This window comes from Gymnogyps californianus, chromosome 8, assembly GCF_018139145.2.
Source record: "Gymnogyps californianus isolate 813 chromosome 8, ASM1813914v2, whole genome shotgun sequence".
NCBI lineage: Eukaryota > Metazoa > Chordata > Aves > Accipitriformes > Cathartidae > Gymnogyps > Gymnogyps californianus.
The window spans coordinates 6,705,868-6,726,656 of NC_059478.1; the positions used below are offsets into that span (position 1 = coordinate 6,705,868).

General features: G+C 43.8%; 2 protein-coding genes across 2 annotated transcripts; one reads left to right on the plus strand and one right to left on the minus strand.

The window, feature by feature from the left end:
* Positions 1–241: 241 nt before the first annotated feature.
* Positions 242–16,004, minus strand: DARS2 (aspartyl-tRNA synthetase 2, mitochondrial). Its single transcript, XM_050900966.1, is given in 17 exon segments — positions 242–1,172; positions 2,279–2,354; positions 2,573–2,683; positions 3,170–3,388; positions 4,244–4,396; positions 4,579–4,641; positions 6,418–6,525; positions 7,351–7,530; positions 8,114–8,183; positions 9,007–9,113; positions 9,841–9,887; positions 10,533–10,656; positions 11,642–11,737; positions 12,959–13,060; positions 13,356–13,425; positions 14,787–14,886; positions 15,896–16,004. Coding segments are annotated over 17 exon segments (1,923 nt in total). The 3' UTR covers positions 242–984.
* Positions 16,005–16,499: 495 nt separating this feature from the next.
* CENPL (centromere protein L) lies at positions 16,500–20,546 on the plus strand. The gene is made up of 4 exons (XM_050900968.1): positions 16,500–16,637; positions 16,945–17,196; positions 17,817–18,359; positions 19,476–20,546. Exons 1-4 carry the CDS (start codon positions 16,500–16,502, stop codon positions 19,545–19,547), a joined length of 1,005 nt encoding a protein of 334 aa, XP_050756925.1. The 3' UTR covers positions 19,548–20,546.
* The last annotated feature ends 243 nt before the right edge of the window (positions 20,547–20,789 follow it).

Genomic DNA, 20,789 nt, shown 5'->3' on the forward strand with positions numbered 1-20,789 from the left:
GCTGCTGCGCTGTGGCTGTTCTGGTGTGGGACAGGGATGAACAGACTTGCGAGGAACTTGCTGCTGCGTTACTCACCACTGTAGCAGCAAGTTTGCAGGACCAGGCAGAATTCACAGAAGACTGGCAACCATGCTACGCTGTCACAGATTTCTTGTCATCTCCTGGATGGATCAGGGGTCACAAAGGAAAACTGGCAGCTTGCTCTTGCAGAGAAAGCCCAAAGCCAAGCTCAGTCAAAACCACGTTGCCAGATAAAGTTTATTTACAAACATACAAACTTCAGAATTAGTGTGCTGAAAAGCACCAGGACCACAGGCCCCAAAGACAGATCATCACCTCTTTGACAAGTATTACTAGGACAACTGTTGCAAGTGTTACAAACGCTTCTCTCCCCCTCTTTGAAGGGAGAACACAGCTGAATATGAACTCCCCATGGCAAATTCTAGATGATCTTGTATCCTCCAACATGAGACAAGCTGCTGGCTGCACTGAAGTTTTGCTGTGAAGTGTCCAGAGCTTTTGGCTCAGCACAGCACTGCTTTATTGTAACAGTCCTCAGCTAACGCATTCAATGATCATCAGGAATACAAACCATCCTGCCAGGGAAGCTGACACTATCTCCTCCAGATGGGAGGAGAAATACTTCACAAGGGACATGTAAAAAGTGGGGAGTGAAAAAAAAAAAATAGATCCCATCTTCCCTCCAATATGACACCCCAAAGCCAGTAGTCTCAATATCCTATGCTAAAATTATGTTCTTTTGCTCTTCTACTTCTCCTTCCCATTACCAACCCAAAAGTCAATTCCTATCAGGGAGCCCTTGTATCTATTTCCCATTCAATCCTGAAACTGGCCATAGTACAGTGGGGTTGTACTGTCCCCCACCCTCCTATAACAGCTGATGTTTTCTGAACTGAATTCTAGTATTTAGAAGCTGTAACTACCTCTGGTTAAACAGATCAGCTTACATCACTGGCTTTAAGTCAGTTTTTCTTTGCCTCTTTTTCTGCAAGAGGCCAGGAAACCTGGATGTGATATGGCTCTAGTTCTTCTGGAGTGACGTAGTCTGGAGCATTGCCCATCAGGTCTCGTCCCCTGAAGGATTTAGGAAAAGCAATGACATCTCGGATACTTGGAGCGTCAACGATGAGAGAGATCAGCCTGTCAAGCCCTAGAAGCAGAAAACAAATTGGTGAACCACTTGAGTTATGGCTCTATATTACTTCCTCCAATTCAGGAAAATCGGAAAGATGGAGTAGATATTACTGAGCTTCAAGAATAAAAGTGAAGCAAGTAAGGGGAAAAAAATTAATCTCAACCAGTAGCAGAGAAACAGACATGCCTGAAGAGCAGAAATGCCTAGCAAAATAAAGCTTTTCAATATTACAGAAAGTTCTGCAACACCAAGGACTGCAAGACAGAGACAGTGCCTTTGCAAAGACAGCGCAAGAAAAGCAGGGCAGCTAAGTGGCAGGAACACTGTCAGGGCTCTGCTTAACTGCTCAAAGCTCTTGATCAACCAGTTCTGAAGGATTACAACAACTAGGAGGAATTCAAAAGGAACAAGAGCCTCTGTGCGATTGGATGGAGGTAAATCACACTGGAAGACCACAGGTTAAAATGCTACCTTTGTTTGTTATAGGGGGGTTTTGTTTGTTTTGGGGGCGGGGTTGGTTTTTTTTTTTTCTTTTTTAAAACTACAAACTTGCAGAGTTCTAAGAAAAAAAAAAATCTGACTATCTGAATTAGTGAGCAAAACAGATAAAGAAGAAGGGAAGTGAGACTGAAGCAGAGGGCAAGGTTGTGGCAGTGACCCAGAGCGTGAAACAAAGTACCACGCTGTCCCAGGCCTCTAGGCATGCAGTACAGGGATGCTGTTCTGGCTGCACAGGAATGAGAATAAAGATGACCTAATCTTAATTAATACACTGTTTGTAGAACAGCGGATAAGGATCATCCTTAGAGCCACCAATATGTGATTTGGTCCTTGCATAAGAACTAAATCACACTATGATGCTGGGGAGGAACACCAAAACATTCTGCACTTGGTGACAAGACCTCTGTTTCCTTCTACAAAAGCAGCTACAGAGATGGGAGCACTGTGTAAGCCCACACAGCATTACCATGTTGGTGTGCCAAACAGCAACACCAGAACAGCCATCTCTGTCAGGAGGAGACAAGGCTTTTGCTAACAAGCATGAGGCTTGTTCCTAGGATCTAATACGCCAAAAAAAAAGTCACAAGACACCTGCATCTGGAGAGCTACAGAGCACTTACCTAAAGCAATTCCTCCATGAGGTGGAGCTCCAAACTCCAAAGCCTCAAGCAGATGGGAAAGCACCTCAGAATCCTCCTGCAAAATTACATAAGAAGCATCACTGGACAAGCAATGCTCTGCCTACTAGCAACGTAAGATGAAGGTATGATGAAGTCATCCATCCGTCAGGGCTAGGAGTTATGTTTCTTTATTGAGAAGCACACAAGTGTTTCTTTCAGAATTTGAAATGGATATTTACATTAATTAGTCCTTTAAATCTCTAAGAGAATGTTAGAGACATCTGTAGGTGTTACCTTCAGTACTTTCTCCAGCACAAAACGCTGTTGTTCTGCACTATGAATTCTGATGGAGCCACCTCCAACTTCATTGCCATTCAGCACAAGGTCATAGTGCTGGCTACGGACCTGCAGAAAGAAATGAACAAGCACCTTAGCAAGGCTGGGCACAGCTGCATCCAACAACAGCCTGCACGCAGACGGCAAAGACACTGGGAATGAAGCCATGACATACTACAACACTGCGCTCTCAGTGGTACCTTGCAGTTCAGGTACCAGTCCTATCGGAGGCACGGACTGCTGCTGACAGATGTGGGAACAGTACAAATCCTTTTGCAAAGTTGATCAAAACCTGAAGCAACATGGGATGGGTCAGAATGTAAGACTCCTCACCTTAAGCAACTGTTTCCTATAAGCCCCTTTTGTCAGAGGCACACATGGATATTTGCCACTCAGAGTAATCTGGAAGCCGTCTCTTCCAGACAGACACATACAACATGCAGTCAGTTCCATGAAACAACATCTCTTTTTACGCTAAAAGCAGCTGCTACTTGCCTAGTTTTCCACGACACATAACTGTAAAAGAGCCAGCATGGCAGGCACGAAGTTAGTTACCTTTGTGGGATCAGAATAGAGGAGGCTGGTATCCGAAGGATGAGGGGCAGTGAAGGGGTGATGAGCGGATTCCAGTTCAGTGGGATTCTCTTCCTTTGGGAGGAAAAGGGGGAAATCCACCACCCACAGAAAGTGAAAAGCTGTAGGATCACGGAGTACCAGCCCAGCCGCCTCAAGGAGGTCAGCACTTTCCAATCGTAGGCTTCCTAATGCAGAGCACTGCAAAAGAGAAGGGAGAGAATGAGATGGGGCAATTTTACTATCAGGGAAGTCGCTCAAACACCAAGCAGAGAAAGAATGTTTCATAAAGATAGTATCACAGACAGCATCAGTCGTAATGTATTGTTGCCTTAAACACTTCTGCCTTGTATCCTGAAAGATATCGCCTTCCTGCTGAGGCCCCAGCAGCTCCAGGGTTTGACAAAGGCCAGGAAAGGAGCTGGAAAGTCCATTTTCTTCCAACTGTTTCATCTTCACAGAACTTTCCTAGACTAACCTCAAGCTCTACATAAATGTGGATTAACTGGGGGAGCACAGGTAAGATCTGCACTTTGCAGACAGAGAAATGAAGGCACAGAAAGAGAACATGACAAAATTTTGGCTATCAAGCAAAGCATGACACCTTGTCAAAAAACAATGCTTGGAAGGCAACATCTGCTGGCAAGAACACAGAGAAGGGTAGGGACAGAATCTCCCATCACTGTGGCTAATAAGCAGCCGTGCTTCACTCTTGTCATCTGCTTATGGGAGACAAAATTACCTAGTTGACCTTAATTTTTAAAGCATCAAACAGAGATTGGAAATTAAGGTGAGAGAAGAGGAGGCACCGATTTGTTCCTGTTTTATATTCCAGCCTTCATTTCAGTTACAAGTTCTTCCCAGAATTTGACTGGGGGAAATAAAAGCAACAGGTACTTTTCATGCATTATTTGCTGTTGCTATAGCTTCAGCTCCAGAGGAAACACAGGATTAGATGATGACCTATTTTAATAAGAACTACACTAAGGTCAGGTAACATCAAAGCCATCATCAGCAACATTCAACTCACACAGCCACGCAAGAAATGCTTCCTACCACTTGCTTGTGTTCACCAGCTGCCAGCAGTACCACATCATCCACCTGCATGTTCAGTGCTTGGATAAGCTCTGACTGCTGCTTCTCACCAAGAAACTTTGTAAGCAGAGACTTCAAGCTTCCATCAGGCCTGCAGATAATTTCCACGATTCCCTAAAGAAAGATAAGAGTATGTTCAGTCCAGTGCTGCCCTCTCTTGTTGTGAAGCACCACAGGCTCAGGCACTGACTCTCAGCTGTTAAAAACTGCTCTACCACCTTCCTCTGCCTGCAAGTGCCTTTACATACACTTTGTCATTCACCGTTTCCAATACCTCAGCAGTGTTTCTGTCTTACCTGGTTAAACTGCGATTTTGCAGACTCCTTTAATGACTCCAAATCTTTATTTTTAAGATATCTCTAGGGAAAGAGCAAGAGAAGACACATTAAACACCAGCAAAATCTATGGAAAGCCTGACCAGGATTCAAATCTACTGACTGAGCTGTTTCCAAACTTCTCAAGTTCTTTTGTTTCTAGTACAAGTTCTTATAAGGGCTGTGGAACAGGACAGGGCCCACAGCACTGGGCTGCAGCTGGGCGTCTTCTCCAAGGGCTCCTTTCAGGAAGAGGAGCCTCTACATTGTACATCTGGCTGCAGTTTTTCTCCCTGCTCACATATCAGATGCAGCTGGTCAGCAGAGTCAGGTCACACCAAATAACTGCCTCCGGCATGAAGAAACAAGGTTATAACACCACACTGTTGATGGGGAAGGCATAGCTCAATTTGGAGAAACAGAGGGAAAACAACTGGGCTGACTCTCACATGCAAAGAAATGCAGTAAATGAGGACCTATATCAAGATCTTGATTTTTTCAGCTACCCTAATGTTTAGAGAGGCTCAAGATTCCACTTTTGTTTTGCTCAAACACACACCTTAGTGCCCTCTTGTGGGAAGCCAGTAACTTGCACTTCCTATTCCCCAAATAAAACTCCGTGTTGACTGGATTTTTTTTCCATACTGTCCAGGCTGCAAAGACGCCCACAGCCAGAATTAAATCTGCTTCCCTGTCAAAATACATGGCTGTCTCAAATAATCTTCGACATCTATTGTCAGCCTTGGATTTGGTCCGTGACATTCTCATTATAAGACATGAGTTGTGCCCACAAATGCAGCAAAAGCAAACATAAGAAGGGCATGTAACCACCAGACCTTTCTCTTACTAGCCCAGAACAGAGCTGTGCCATACCTTGCTCTATTTCAATCCCTTGCCACAGGGCACAATTTATTATTGAGATGCACATCAGAAGCCTTCCTTGACAAAAGCAAGCTGAAGTCCCAAGACACTTCCCTATCCTCAAGGGAACTTGCAGCTCTGTTCTCTTCCTCCCCTTCCTAAGGATAATATATTCTTCCTGTCACCTGATAGTCTCCATTCTAACACCACCCAGCCCAACCTGACATCAATTACAACCAATCTCAAGTTCCCTGAAGGCCACCACTCCCCCTGTAATAGCAAGGAACATCTCCATACCAAAGGAATTCAAATTGGCATTTTATTTATTTCACATAAACCATAAGCCGTATTGTCATGGTTTAACCCCAGCCAGCAACTAAGCACCACACAGCCACTTTCCCCTCCCCGCTCCCAGTGGGATGGGGAGGAGAAGCAGGAAAAAAAAAGTAAAATTCGTGGGCTGAGATAAGAACAGCTTAATAACTAAAGTAAAATAAAATACTAACTAAGAATAACAACAACATAATAATAACAATAATAGTAACAAAAAGGAATATAACAAAAAAAGAAATAAAACCCAAGAAAAGACAAGTGATGCACAATGCAGTTGCTCACCACCCACTGACTGATGCCTGAGCAGCAATCCCCACCTCCTGGCCAACTCCCCCCCATTTATATACTGAGCATGACATTCCATGGTATGGAATACCCCTTTGGCTAGTTCAGGTCAGCTGCCATGGCCATGCTCCCTCACAGCTTCTTGTACACCTGCTTGCTGGCAGAGCATGGGAAACTGAGAAATCCTTAACTTAAGCGCTACTTAGCAACAACTAAAACATCAGCGTGTTACCAACACTGTTCTCACACTGAATCCAAAACACAGCACTGTACCAGCTACTAAGAAGAAAATTAACTCTATCCCAGCCGAAAACCAGACAAGTATGTAAAAGCATCACTTACCACTCCCCGAGGGATACAAATGGCTTTGACAGTGCCGTGTGGGTAACTGAGTGCATTCTGCACAAACCGAATGTCCGATCTTCGTAAAAAATCACTGATATCCACTATCTGAGAAAGGAGAGAGCATGAGAGAAAGCAGTGGTGGTAGGAACATGAAGCAAAAGTCCTGCAGCTGTGTCTTAACACCTTCAACACTATTCACTGGGACATCGTTTCTTTGCTCAGAGAAATCAAATGGTTCTCAGAAAGAAATGAATGGGGCGAAGCTGGAATAACCATTAGGAGGCTGAGCACTGCAGAAATAGAAATGCAAGACAGCCAGGAAAACCCAAGGTTGGGATGGTGACATCCTACCACAGTGAAGAAAGCTGTACACTGAAAAAGAAACCCCCAAAATTAATTGCTGGGGAAATATAAGATGCTTTCTTGCTTTTCAGCACTGATCCTCTTAACACGTTTGTCAATATTCTTATTTCATACTTTCATACTCTTATTTCATATACAAACAGTGTATGCACACAACTGCAGTCTGTTATCTTGAAAATATCTTCAGGCCGCTAAAAGGCTGGAGAAGCCTGTCTCATGAAGCATGCTCACCAGGAGTATGCTCTGGAGTGCAGCAGGTAGAAGCACTTACGGTATCTGTGGATGCCTTATGGGCTTCTGTTCCTATGACAGTCAAGATACATTGCTTCCTAACACTACTTTATCTTTAAAATTTTCTTAAAGCATACATTTTCCACAGTCAACTAATCAAACCATCTCTTCTCCAAGAGATGATTACCTGTACAAAGCAGCAACAATAGGATAGACACCTTGGGTAAATTACAGCATTAAGAACCCCAGCCAATCAGGTATACATGATCCAAACAAAGATTATTAAAACTCTAACAGAAAGGAAAAGCTGCAGGTTTCCAATGGGTAAACCCTCACCTTCATCCCAAAACGAGTGTCTGGTTTATCAGTCCCATAGTCAGCCAGTGCCTCCTCGTATGTCATGGAAGGGAAAGGAGTCGTAATGGAGCCTCTTTCCTCAGGCCAGGAATATTGCAGGAGGCCCTCTACCAGTCTCTGGATCCCAGCCTGATCTACAAATGACATCTCTATATCTATCTTAAAACAGAAAACAAGAGGGGTGATTCTACATTAGCTACAGGTTTTCCCTTTGCACTGATACTTGCAGAAGCTCTCAACTATAAAGCCAGCATAACAAGAAACAATATACTACATGAAATCATAGCATGACTGCATTAGACTGAGGATGTGCTTATGATCTCCCTACAGCCTGATGACTCAGGCAACAACCTCCTCAGAGATCTGAATGAGGTAAATGATGACAGGGACAGAAGGAGAAGCCTTGAATGAACCAGGCTAACTCTGCCTGGGATCTCAAGGCTGAGGAATGGGATACTTGACCCAGTGGGACAGGAGGAGATTGCACCACCAAGCACAATCACTGCTGCAACACAATTCCCATATCAACTGCACGTGGGACTGTGCAGTCAGCCAAGGACAGTAACCACTCTGTGCATGTCCCATACTAACTTCAAAGGACTGCATCTGTGAAACACCCAGCAAACAACATTGTACCTCCCAAGCAGCACAAGAGCTAGCAGAAACTAGGCCTTCAGAAGGGAAAACAGCTACAAGCTGTTTGGGGTGAAGAGGAGGGTAAAAGGCAGTGTGAGCTGGTTACCTGAGTGAACTCAGGCTGCCTGTCAGGCCGCGAACCTTCATCTCGGTAGCAGCGAGCAACCTGAAAGTACCTGCAATAGTACTTTTATTTAGATAACAATTTAAAGTACCCTAAATTAAATTGTGGCTATAGAATTTATCATGAAGAAAAGGAAAAAAAAGAAGAAAGAGATGTCTGTTCCCTTTGCAGCAGATGATCATAGCCCTGGTTGTTCCCATCCCCTCAAAAGCGTGAAATTTTGAGTGGAAGCAACTGTATCAGCAGCTGTATCCATCTCCAACTACATCTTGAGGCATGTGGAGGCCACCGGGTGAGCTGTGTCCCAACAGGGGCATACAAAACCCCTTTTCCCACCTTCTCCTCCAAACCTGGACTCTACTAACAGCAATACAAAATTCACTCATGGTCAAGACCTGGCCTGCAGTTCACTGCGTGAACAATTGTCTCCCTCTCCTTCAGTTTTATTTGGAGAAACAAGCCCAATTAAAAGCTTTGTACTCATGCACCCTGAGAACATGCTTTCCTTGTCTCAGTTATGCTCAGCTGCCCAGCCTCATCTCAATTAGTTCTCTAGGTTACTCTTGGAGAGGCTTTTATCACACACTAGATTTTCTGCCCTTCAGGCAGACTGTGCTTCAGATCAGGTTTCCATTTAAAACAACAGTGAAGATTTCAGCCTTCAAACAGGATATATTTCCTCTTACTGGGAAGCATTATTGCTGAGTGGGCAAAGGGCCTGGCCTAGCTGAAAAGTCCTAAGTATTTAAGGATCCCTCCTCAAAATACAAAACTCCTGGCAGTAAGTTTTTGGGGAAGTACCTAAAACCTCACAGATCAAAGGAAGCAAACCCTGGCTGGGACATGCAGAGAACAGGAGTCCAAGAAACTCTTACCTGTCCAGGCCTCCAACCATGAGTAGCTGCTTGAACTGCTGAGGACTCTGTGGCAGAGAGTAGAACTTGCCCGCTTCCCTCGAGGGCACAAGGAATTCTTTTGCTCCCTAGCATCAGAAAGAAAAGCTTACACAGTTCAGTAAGTGGCCTTAATTCCTGACAGAGAGCACACACTAGAAGCCCAAGAGGAAAGGACCTATTTTCCCCATTATGAAATCCCACTTGTGAGGAAATGGCTGTTTGTACATTACACTTAAAAAAAAAAAATCTGTTAACCAACTTGGTCCAAAATACGCCAAAGGAGGATTCTCCACCTTCTGCTCTGAGAGACTAATGCATAATACACCATCCAAGACAGTGGTTTAAATGCAAGAACTCCATGTGTTAGCTGCATCAACAATTCCTGGGCTACAGCTCTCTTCTCTGTGATTATTTTTGAAATGAAAGGAACATAAACTCATAAATTAAAATGACTTGAGTAGTGCCACTGCAGTAACCTACTAGTTAAGAAATAATGCTGGGGAAACAGTGCTTAGATGAAGTTTTTTGGTCTTATAATCTGGCTGTCCCAGGACAGGACTTGCATTCAACACGCGCTCTACAAGACAGAAGCTTTATTCATTTGAAGGTTCAAAATTAAGACGCAAGATATCACCTCTCCCCTTTCACTCCCTCTACTTTTAAAAGGATCCATGTATCATAAAAGAAATTTGCACAAGCTGTTACATAGTGAGGGAACAGCAATGAAGGCCAAGTGGCAATTGACAATAATTCAACCATGAACCGCCTATGCAATCGCAGGAGGCTAAAATGCATTACTAATGGAATACATACCCCTGGGGTTCTTTTAAAGAGCGTTGGAGTTTCTACATCCACGAACCCTGAGGAACAAACACATGCTTCAGACACAGAATATGCTGAGAGCAGGGAGAACAAGTATGACACAGAGTAGGCTAGAGTAGGGTAGTCAGCAAAATAGGTAATCTAGCACACCATGTAGCCTCTCCAAAATCTACAGATTTTGCTGCTTCTAAGAATAACTTGTGTAATGACAGATTTAAAGGCTCTGAGCTACCCTGATGTCCTGCCAGAACTGTTGATGACAGAGGACTCCATATAGGCTGAAAAACTGTTAATTCTCTATCCATTTCGAACTAGGCTTTGCTTTTCCAAAAAGGACTTTCTGATTTTAAAATAAACAAAAACCCTGTAAGAAATCCATCCCTTTGACATGCGTCAAGTTGGGTGACCAAAAGAGGGAAACTACCTGCAAAAGGCCTTTTCTCACTGGATGTAGCTCATTTGAAACAACTGGTTTGTAGCATGCTAAGAGATTTCAATATATTTTGTTCCTCAGGCTTGCCAACATCCCTCTAAAGACCCCACTGCAAGCAGACACGTCCTTACTAAGTGGGACCACTTTGGAATAGTAAGTTGATTGGCAATCTCTCCCAGCAATAGGAAACAGAGGAGGGGAGGGCTAAAATGTTGTTTGTTGCACACTGTTCTTCAAGCACTTATCTTACCATGGAGGTTACACAGATATTCCCGCATCCTCATCACTATCTGTGATCTCAGCCGCAGGTTATACTGCAACTGGAAGCTACGCAAGTCCAAGTAGCGATACTGCATCCGTAAGGCCTCTGATTTCTGGAGATAAGAGATAATTAGGATTAAGAGATAAAATTCGAGCTGCATGTCCAATGAAGCTGCTCCTAAAGCCACAGGGCAAAAGGGGGAAGCTAAAAAAGGATGCTGCTCTATTGCCACAACCCACCCATTACCCACAACCTACACAGACAAACATCGGCCACTGAGAGTGTTTCCATGCATGACAATTACTTTAAAAACAACCAGAACAGACATACATTTAATGTGATAAGACCTGCCTCAATAAAGCTCAGGATTTCAGCCCTCCTTATTCTCAGTCTACTGCAACAGGCTGTAGCAATCCTCCTTGCAATTTGTAAGCAGAGGAGTGGTATCATACATAGATCTAAAGAAACAACTAAATGGTAATACATCCTTATTACAGACAGGAAAACTAAAGTAGTGCTGATGATGGGAATTGTCCAGGACCCATAACACAGAAGGAACTGGACCCAGTTCTCCCAATTCCAACACCTATGTATCAGTCACAGTTTCAATGGCACAGAGAATATCTTCAATTAACAATGACGCCTCTCCCCTACACCATGCAGCCTGCACTAAAACTAACCTCTTAAAAGTCTGTGTACTTACAGAGGAGGAAAATCCTCTGGCTGACTAGCTACTTGTCCAGATAAGACTAAGCACCTTAAAACACAGCAATGCATTGGCAGGTTCTGTTTCACACTCTCAAAAGAGCTAGCATAGCCTGATTTCTTTCACTCTTCCCTTCACCATCTGTTCTTACAGTGATATTTGAAAACCCTGTGCACTGGAATCATTCAAGCCTTGTTTTCTGCCTAACTCTAATTAGAAATACATCCTCACAGCTAACAAGCAGTACCCCTATTTTAAATACCATCCTTCCCCCAAAGCAGAGCTGGGAGAACCAGACAAAGCTCTCAGGTGTTTTGCCATCACCCTGGGCAAATTCCCAATTTATTGAAAAGCCACCACTTTGGTAAAAAAAAAGAAAAAACACGGACACCTTGATAAAATCCTTGATTTCAAAAGGTAGCTTCTTGCAGGAGTTCAGGATCTCTGCAGTCTCCGCCTTCACTTCAATATCCCCTGTTGGCATTTTCTGGAGCAAAAAGGTAAGAAAAAAATTAGATTCAAATCTTGGGCAAACAATTGGACAAAGGTATTTCACAGATGGTCGGGGAAAAAAAAAACCCCATGTGATTATCCTCCCTGCCTCCTATCACAGTATAACTCAGAGAACTTCTCTCAAGGACAGATTTCTCCTAGATTTCCCTTCTGTTCAGAAAAACACAAGTCACCTCACCAAAGATGGCATGTTCTTTCCCAGTAGCATACTGATCTCTACAAGAAATATAATTACTTTTCCTTTTCCTTCTCCTTGAAGGGCATGCTGAGCACAGAGGAACAGTCAGGCACAGATCCTTCTAGGGCACATGCATTTGGACAAAATACTAGTTCCATTAGCTTCAATGAAACCATGCAGTATACATTTTAGCATGCATTAGCAGCATCACCATCAGTCCTAAATACAAGTCAAAAAAGGCAACTTGTGAGGAACATCTCAGAACTTCCAGTTCTGAACACCAGTTCTCAGAACTAGTCGTCTTTTTCTTAGATCCCAAGGGAGAACAGACAGCTTCCCCCACTTAGCGCTGTGCCATATCAAAGTTCATTTGATCCTACAGAACTCTTTCTAGTTACCAGGGGAAAGTATATACCACCTTCCAACAAAATGATAAGTGATTAAAAGAAATAAAACTATTGCTTGAAGCCTGCATTCTTTATGGACATCTATAAGTGGTCAAAGCAAGAAAAGTTATGGTCATAAATCCAGGTTCTCTTTTTAGGTCTGCCAGTGATGGGATACGTACAATCCTGACAGATTAATCTATGGCTGATTACAGTGAGAGCTGAGGAATGCACAGCATTAAAAAATTATTCAACCTCTGTTTCCTATACAGTGAGAACAGCAAAATCTATTCTGAGTGAGAAACAGGTCATCACATGCTGTGGAACTTGTGATGACAAGACTTATTTTCAAGAAAAAGAAATTCTCAACCACACTTTGAAAGCCTGAAAAAGATAACCATTATCCTTTCAAAGGGCTGCAATACAATTTAATTCATGGGTGTCCGTAATGTGCTTTGAGGTTCTCCTAAGTTACATGTCATAGCAGTTATTTCATCTCACATTATCTGAGGATAGGCCGTCACACATCCAGAACCCATGGCAAAGCTATGACACAAAATGCACCACAATCCTACTATCCAGTGCTCTTTTCCACAGGAATAAAACCCCTGAGAGACCCCAACATCCTCACCGGATTCTCCTGCCCTGGGGGCCGAGGGGACACAATTCCAGTCACTCGCACAACAGACTCCACTGGGGCATTAGACAAGAGCGTCTTCACATGGGAATGTGCCTGCAAGAAAATGACAATGTCTCACAGAAATTCACAGAACAGGACAAATGCACCATGCTCAAGGGCTTCATTTCTTAACGGCCCATTTGAATCCAGGATCACTCCTCATAAGCCAGAGGAAACAGCATTAATGTTTCTGCTGCAGTGTCAGATCAGGGCGCTTCATAACACTTAAATCTACTTGTGAGTCAGAGCACTCGGTCTGACAGAGTACTTTGTTCTGGTCCCCATGTCTGCTGGACCCAAGCTACCAAAGGAAAAACAAAAATAAGAGAGACTCGTATTTTGGTAGCACTTACTCATCCTGTGGAATGAGGATCTGGGTCAGTCCCTGGAAATCCCTCAAAACCAGAAACAGGCCTTGTCTGATCCATTAAAAACACAAAAGGAAAAACAGTTTTTTCAAGAATCAGTAGTCTTCTGCTTTTTAAGCCAAAGCACATGGCAACTAGCTACTTTCTGTACCTTGTGACTAATCTCAAAGCACTTCCAAGTATGTATGTGCAGGTACTTTTCCCACATCTGAATAATTTGTTTCAGATTTTGCCCAGCCACAGACAAACAATGCGCAAATAATCAGGAGAGGCAGGATTTTAACTTGACCATTAATACATGTAAAGCAGGGATTCTGAACACGTGCAATTTCGTGCTGGGAAACATCATCCAGATAAACACATTTAGATGACCAATAAAACTAAAGTTCACATGGATACAAAAAAAGAAAGCAACCACAAAACAAGAAGGAGAACACTAGTCCCATAAAAAGTTTCACATGAACAGTCCACACTCCTAGACCCAGAATCATAAATCTTGATCTCTTCAGCTGCAGTAGAGACAGCTACCATTGTATTTAATCCATCAAGAAGCTGTCAAATGGAACACACTCTGGCTGTCTTTAAAAGTAAGAGCACAACGATCGCATTGCAATAATCCTAACTCTGTTTCCTGGAACTCCACCCACGACTGTTCAAAGATGAGATGCTCAGGACCTCCTTAAAAAAAAAATCCACGCAGACCATCACTGCAGAACAATGCTGGATAAAAACCAGCCTCTCTAGACTGTAAATTGAAAAAATGCAACTTCTGATACAAATTAATTTCATCAAAGCCACAGGACCTATCTCCATTTTACAAGCACATACCCAGGAACACAACATTTTGGAGCATCGTCCATGCTGTATGCAGACATGCTTTTCACCCTACATTTACAAAATGTTCGACTCCATTAGGAGTGATTATATCACGCCACCTATAGCAAACTGTTGGAATTAACATTTCATCCTCTGCTTACTACCTTTTCTTAATATTCCTTTTTTAAGCAAAACTCGCATAATTTAAATATGCGTCATTAGATGCTGTAGTTCAAAAGACAAACAACATCATTTGCTTAAAATTTAAGGACACTATATAAAATAAATTATTTGCTCACAGCTGTTAGAATTGCTATAAATATGCTATTACTTGTTTTCTCTCCAATACAATGACGGTAATAATATTTAGCTGCTTTACAGTGTTGTAATGAGGATCAATTAAGATTTGTACAAAACTCTGAAATTTTAAATACTGATCTGGCATGGTTCTCAACTGTTTTACTCACTTCAGAAGTGACTGCTGCAGGATATGAAAAGATAACCTGAAGCATAAAAAAAGCGTTTGAAGCCAGGCCTAGAGCATACATTGGATCTGGCAAGTAAGGATCTCCATTTTCACCTTAGCTTGCATTTACCTTTGATACTGAATCCATCCATACAGTGTGACTTCCTGTCCCACATGAGCAGAACGCAGCTCTCCACAAGTGTTGGTCCGAATGACAAAACTATTGAAGTCTTGAATAAAAATAATAAAATCTTTTGTGGCTTTTGCAGACAACCAAGACAAAACAGTTACAGAGTTTCCCCCCCGATCCCAATACAATTTAGACATATACAAAGAAATTACTTCATATATCACCAATAAGACATTAGGACATAAATATGACATTAAATTATTCTAAACAAGTTTTTAAGAGGAATTATTCCTATGCCTCATTCAAACTTTCATACAGAAATCTGAACAGAGTCTTGCTGCAAACTGTTGCCCTGCAGATTTCAAGGGCAAGAGAAGGGAAAGCTGCAGATCAGTCCTGAGGCATGCTGACAATTCCATGTTTGAATCTAGAAGACACAGCAGAAATGGGGCTTGACAAGACAAGACTGAAACACACTGCCACCTGCCATGTGGGTGCAAGTTGAACAGTTTCCTGCCTGCAACTACTGGTAAAAGGCCTGACCCATGATTACAGAAGACTTTCCACAGAGCCCAGTGTGCCTGGCATCACAACTTAGTTATAAAACCAAGCACACCATTTACAGAACATGCTAGAGATTCAGCTTGCAAGGAGAAATTTGAAGGATGCTACTACCTAGACATATATAGTTATATGAACTAGTCTCCCTTGCTACCTCCATCACAGCCTTTACAATTAAAGAGTAAAGTAGAGGGCACGACAGTTTGTTTCCTAACTATTATGTTAGACATTCAGTTACCCCTGTTGTTTACAGGTCATGTGCTACAGAAGAAAGAGGGTCAAAAAGCAAAGTAAAAGCCCAAGAAAAAAAAAGAAATTCAACAAATTGGTTTTGATATACTTTGAATCACAATTCACTGCGAGATGCCAAAAGTCAAATAAACACATGATTTAGAGAAAACATTTTAAAAAGTGATCCAGGGAAAACCATTTATCACAAGTGTGCCTTTAATCACCTGTGCAGACTACCCTGGCCTGGGTCCCAGGGAAAAAAAGACAACCAAAACCCAGAGGAGGCGGTGGGGATAAGACAAACGCTGCTCTCTCACCTGGGGCCGCTGGTGCCGAGTCAGAGGCCGCCCGGCGCAGAGCCCGCCCGCAGCCCGGCCAGGCCAGCCCTCGGGCCAGCGCCCTGGGCAGCAGCCGGGGAAGGACCATCTCACAGCCTGCACCTGAACCAGAATCAAGAGGGGACCGTCACACACCTGCGAGTCGCTAAAAATAAAGACACAGGAGGGAAACCGCCAGCCCCCGAGCCTCAGCCTCGCCCCCTCGAGGACAGCCCTGTCCCGGAACCCCGTCTCCCGGTGGGGGACTGGGGCACCGGCAGGGAGCAGAGCCCCTGCGACCAGGGCCGGGAGCGGCAGGGAGGCCTCCAGCTACAGCGGGCGGGTCGCCTCACGGTAAGGCCCACTTCCCCCGCAGCCCTAGGCTCATCGGGGGAAGGTCTCCTCACCCCGAGCCACAGCAGAGCGGCCAGGCCTATAGAACCTGAGCCAGCAACCGCCACCACTACCTCCTCTTTCCCCCGCTTCCGCCCGCCACAAATATGGCGGCCGGGGCGGGGCCCCTCTCGGCGCGCCGCGGGGGCTGACGGGAAGGGGGGGTTCAAACGGCGCCCGGCGGGGAGCGGCGCCGGGACTGGCGTCGGTCATGGAGTCGGCGGACGGGGCGGCGCGGACGCTGCCCAGCAGCAGGCGGCTGTCGCGGGGGCTGCCGTTTGGGCGGGTGCACGGGCGGTTCGGGCTCAGCCCCAGTAGTCGGCTGCTCCCGCCGGCGCCACGCTCCCAGGTAGGACTGGGGTGGTGGTGGGGCCTACCTGCCCTCTCAGCCGGGCTGCCGCGCCGGCTCTTGTCGCTCGGTCGAGCTCGCTTCCCCTCCGTTCCCCGCGTCTGCGGGACTCGCCTCCACCTCAGCGCTGCCGCCTCCCGCTCGGCACCGCTGCTAGGCGGGAAAACCGCCCCTGCTTGAGCACAGAGCCTGCGTGCGGCGGCCCGGGCCGTGCGGGCCGGGGGTTCCCTTTGCAAGCCCTGAAGGGGGAAGCTATCCTTATTTGTCGGGTTTTAATATTATCTTCTGAATTTATTTTTTTTTTTAGGAAAACGCAGATCCCCAGAGAACAGCATTTCTACTGCGCAAGCAGTGGACCTTATACAGTGTGACCCCTCTGTACAGATTCTCTAACACTCACCTGAGGGGTTATGCTAGACTGCTTAGTGCCTTTATTGCTGCCGAGAAGCAGAAAGGATTGGCGGTGGAAGTAGGGGTTGAGCTGGACATCAAAGTGGCTGTCTCCAGCCTTCCAGACCTGAAAGGTAGTGACCAAGACCAGGCTGCGATTCTTGTGCAGGTAAGGAGTCTTCCTAGCAGTTTTGATAATTGTAATTGAGACTTGCATTTTACAAGCTGCTTTTGCTGTCATAAAATGCTCTGTCTCTTAAAAAAAAACCAAAAAACTAAACCCTAGCTGCATGGAGTAACTACTGTAGTATCTATTTTTAGTTCAGTCAATTTACTGCAAGAACTCAGACGGGTTATTTGGCTTCCTGGATAAAGTTGGTATAATGCTACCTCCTGGCCGTAGCTCAAGTCTAATTAATATTTCCGAAATGCTTTGCCTCAAGTGAAAGATGCTACTGAAATGCCAACGTCAGTATGGTGATGGTTGTGGGATGTACCATGGATTGGCTCTTCTGAATTTAAGCAGCATAAACTCAGATCTCATGACTGCTCCTAATGAAGTAAAAAGTGCTTTTCCCGCTGTTTTCAACAGACTTGCATCTATCTTTTAGGGATGTAACGGATAGACTGAATAACTGTATGAGCTTTACAGAAAAGAGCATTGCATGTGAGGTCCTGAGAAAAAGCTTCTATCAAACACTTGAAATTATAAAACAAAAAACAATTTTGGCTAAAAAAAAAAGTCAAACTTGCTCTGTAGCATTCAAATGCTTCTTTTCCCCATCCCAGCTTTCTTCAAGATCACCAGCTTCCCCAAAAAACTCAGAAGAGAAACTGATATGGTCAGGCTGGTTCTGCAGTGTGTCTGGAGATGATCTTTCCCAGAACGTGCCAGAGGACTTCACTTGTTTACCTTTGTTTCTTGCTAATGGGGCAGAGTGTTACACATCCATTGTTGGAAGTTGGTTTCAGAAGACTTTTGACTGCTGCTTCCGCCGTTTAGCCATCAGCCCTCTCAATCTCAGTTGGATGGCAGCTATGTGGACTGGATGCAAAGTAGACAAAACTGCATCTGCCATGGAACTCGTTTTCTCTGTCCCCCATCTGCCCCAGCCTCTGGATATTTCATATGCCATTCATCCAGAGGACGCAAAAGCTCTGTGGGACACAGTCCAGAAAACTCCAGGAGAGATCACACAAGAAGAGGTAGATGTCTTTATGGACTGCCTTTACTCTCATTTCCACAGACACTTTAAGATCCGCTTGTCAGCTACAAAACTGGTGAAAGTTTCTACAGCAATTGCCTCAGCACACTGTGATGGGATTATAAAGGTGAGGTTTTAAAGCAGCATGTTGTCCTAACGAATGCTGGACAAATAAAATAGCTGTACCTGTCTAGAAATGCCTTACTTCTAAAAATGAAGGTTTCACCTTTCTTATGCATTATTTCCTACGAGAAGTTGTTAAACCCTCAGCTTTTATTAGTCATAATGAGTTCTGGAGTTGGGGCAGCTATCAATACAGTATTTTACTACCCTACTAACCCTAGTCTTGGACCAGAAATAGGTGTTAAGGTGGCCAAAACTTAGGCTTAAAAAGATCCCAAACTTAATCAAAAACCTTTAAAAAAAAATGTTCATTAGCTTTCTAGTATTGCAGTTAAGACACAGGCAGAAGACAAATCTAATTAACCTGCTATATAAAAATAATTGGTGTGTGGGTGAGCCAAGAGACAACAGATGGTCTTAAGAGTCAAAACATCTTGCTTAAAACTACTTCACTTATAACCCTTTTCATAAAGGTGCTGGTCTTCCTATAGAGGTATCTATAATATGCTTTAAAACCATGGAGGATTAATCCTTCCTGAAGTTTCTTCAAGCAATAAAATATGGTCTTCTGAGTTAAAGAACAGTTTGTGTAAATGCAATTGCTTAAATTTAGTCTGTCTATGTCTAAGAGATACTCAACTTAATAGGCTTTCTGAAGAAGGGTTCTCTTCTGGAATGTGTGTTGTGTAAACTCAGTTATGGCTCTTCCATAATGGGGATAATGAGTTCAAGTCAGATGTATATTCAGTATGGGAAAATAGGGGTATTCAAGGCAACTGCATAGTCTCCTTCCTACAGAAGGAGGGGGGGTAGCCGAAGGAGCAGAAGCGCTAGGATTCTCACCTTCCAAAAAGCTGGAGTAGGAGCAGGGCATTTCTTAAGTACCCTGCTTCACATGGGACAGGAGCTGAAGTTGGAGGGCTCTGAAAGGAGCAGCATGTAGGCATGTGTGTTTTCTCCATAGCCAGGGTCAAAACAGTAACAAAGGTACTTTGCAAACAACAACAGAGAAGCTGACTAATCACATGGAACACTTGGTAGTTGGTTTCCAGCTGTTTAAGAGTGTGGAAATTTGGCAACTGCAATTTTTGTTTTGACATGCTTTTTTTCTTTCTTGCAGTTTCTACAAAGCCAATACCTAACTGGAGTGCTGATGCTACTGACAGAACTAGCAATCTCTCAGATACAGTGAGAGTCATTTCAGCAAATCTTCATGCTGAAGAGGCTTACTGTTGGAAGATGTATGCTGAGAAACCCATTTGAAACTCACTCCTGCAGCATCTTCTTTTCCTTTTGTGCTGGCTGTCCAAAGTTGGACTCTAACTCCTGCACTAACTCTGTAACTAGCTGTAATTCACCATCATGCACAGCAAAGACAAGCAGACATTTTGCCCTCAAGAAGGGCTACAGTACAAACTTCTAATAGCTTCTTAAGCACCTTTGTTTTATCATAATCACTCTGTTCATTTATGTGTAGATATCAGCCAGGGGCTAGGAGATAAGCTTTGCAAATTCTTGGATGCAACTTACTGACAGGTATTTCTGTTGTTTCAAATAGCAAGTTGGGTTTCACTTAACTAGATAGCCTAAGCTATACAGACCTTAGCTTTAGCTAAACTGTGACTATTCTTGGGCCAGTCTAAATGCAAAGTCAAGCATACCTGAGAAAGGGTGCATGCTCTACAACCCAGGGCAGAAAAATCCAGGTTTCTAACTTCCTTTCTAGCTTGCTAAGACCAGTTGGTAATTGTCATAAAGTGTTCATCTATGTCCCAGTTGGGCTAAGGTGAACAGCATGAGACTGATGAACTGCTTTGTGTGTCCAGCCTGTTGGTCCTCTTGGACAAGTTAATCCATAGGAAATTGAGGTCTATGTATAAGTTAGGTATTTACTATGCTTTGCCTGATGTTTGTTGTCTTGGATGTAATCTTGTAGGCCAGAGAGCTCTCAGGGTTGGAGCTATGGGTGCCAGAATTTCATACTAGATCTCTCCCTTCTACAGCAGGTAGGAGTTCAGAAGGGCTAGTGCATAGTGCCAGGCTATAGCTTAAACAAGCAGAAAGGAAGTAGAGTAAGTGCATGCTAAGTGTTATAATTTTTGTATTACAGTACTAAATAAAGAAAATATTTGCCATCTTTTGCCAACAGATTGGTCTTGAGCCAAGTAAAGACCACCTATGCCTGATTAAATATATACATGTATGGTGCTTATTTCCAATTATAGCTTTCCTGACTAAACTACTAATTGTTACCTATTAAATAATTCTGTGAGCAGCAAAATTTAAAGTCTAGTTTCCTATACAATTCACTTGTAATGGCTTCACACCTGTGCAGCATCTCTAAGGCCTGCATGAGTTTGTGCTGTGACCTTCCCCCTAAGCAGGGACACAAGTTTTCCCTTCTTTGCCCAACCACATAATTTTAGGATATGTC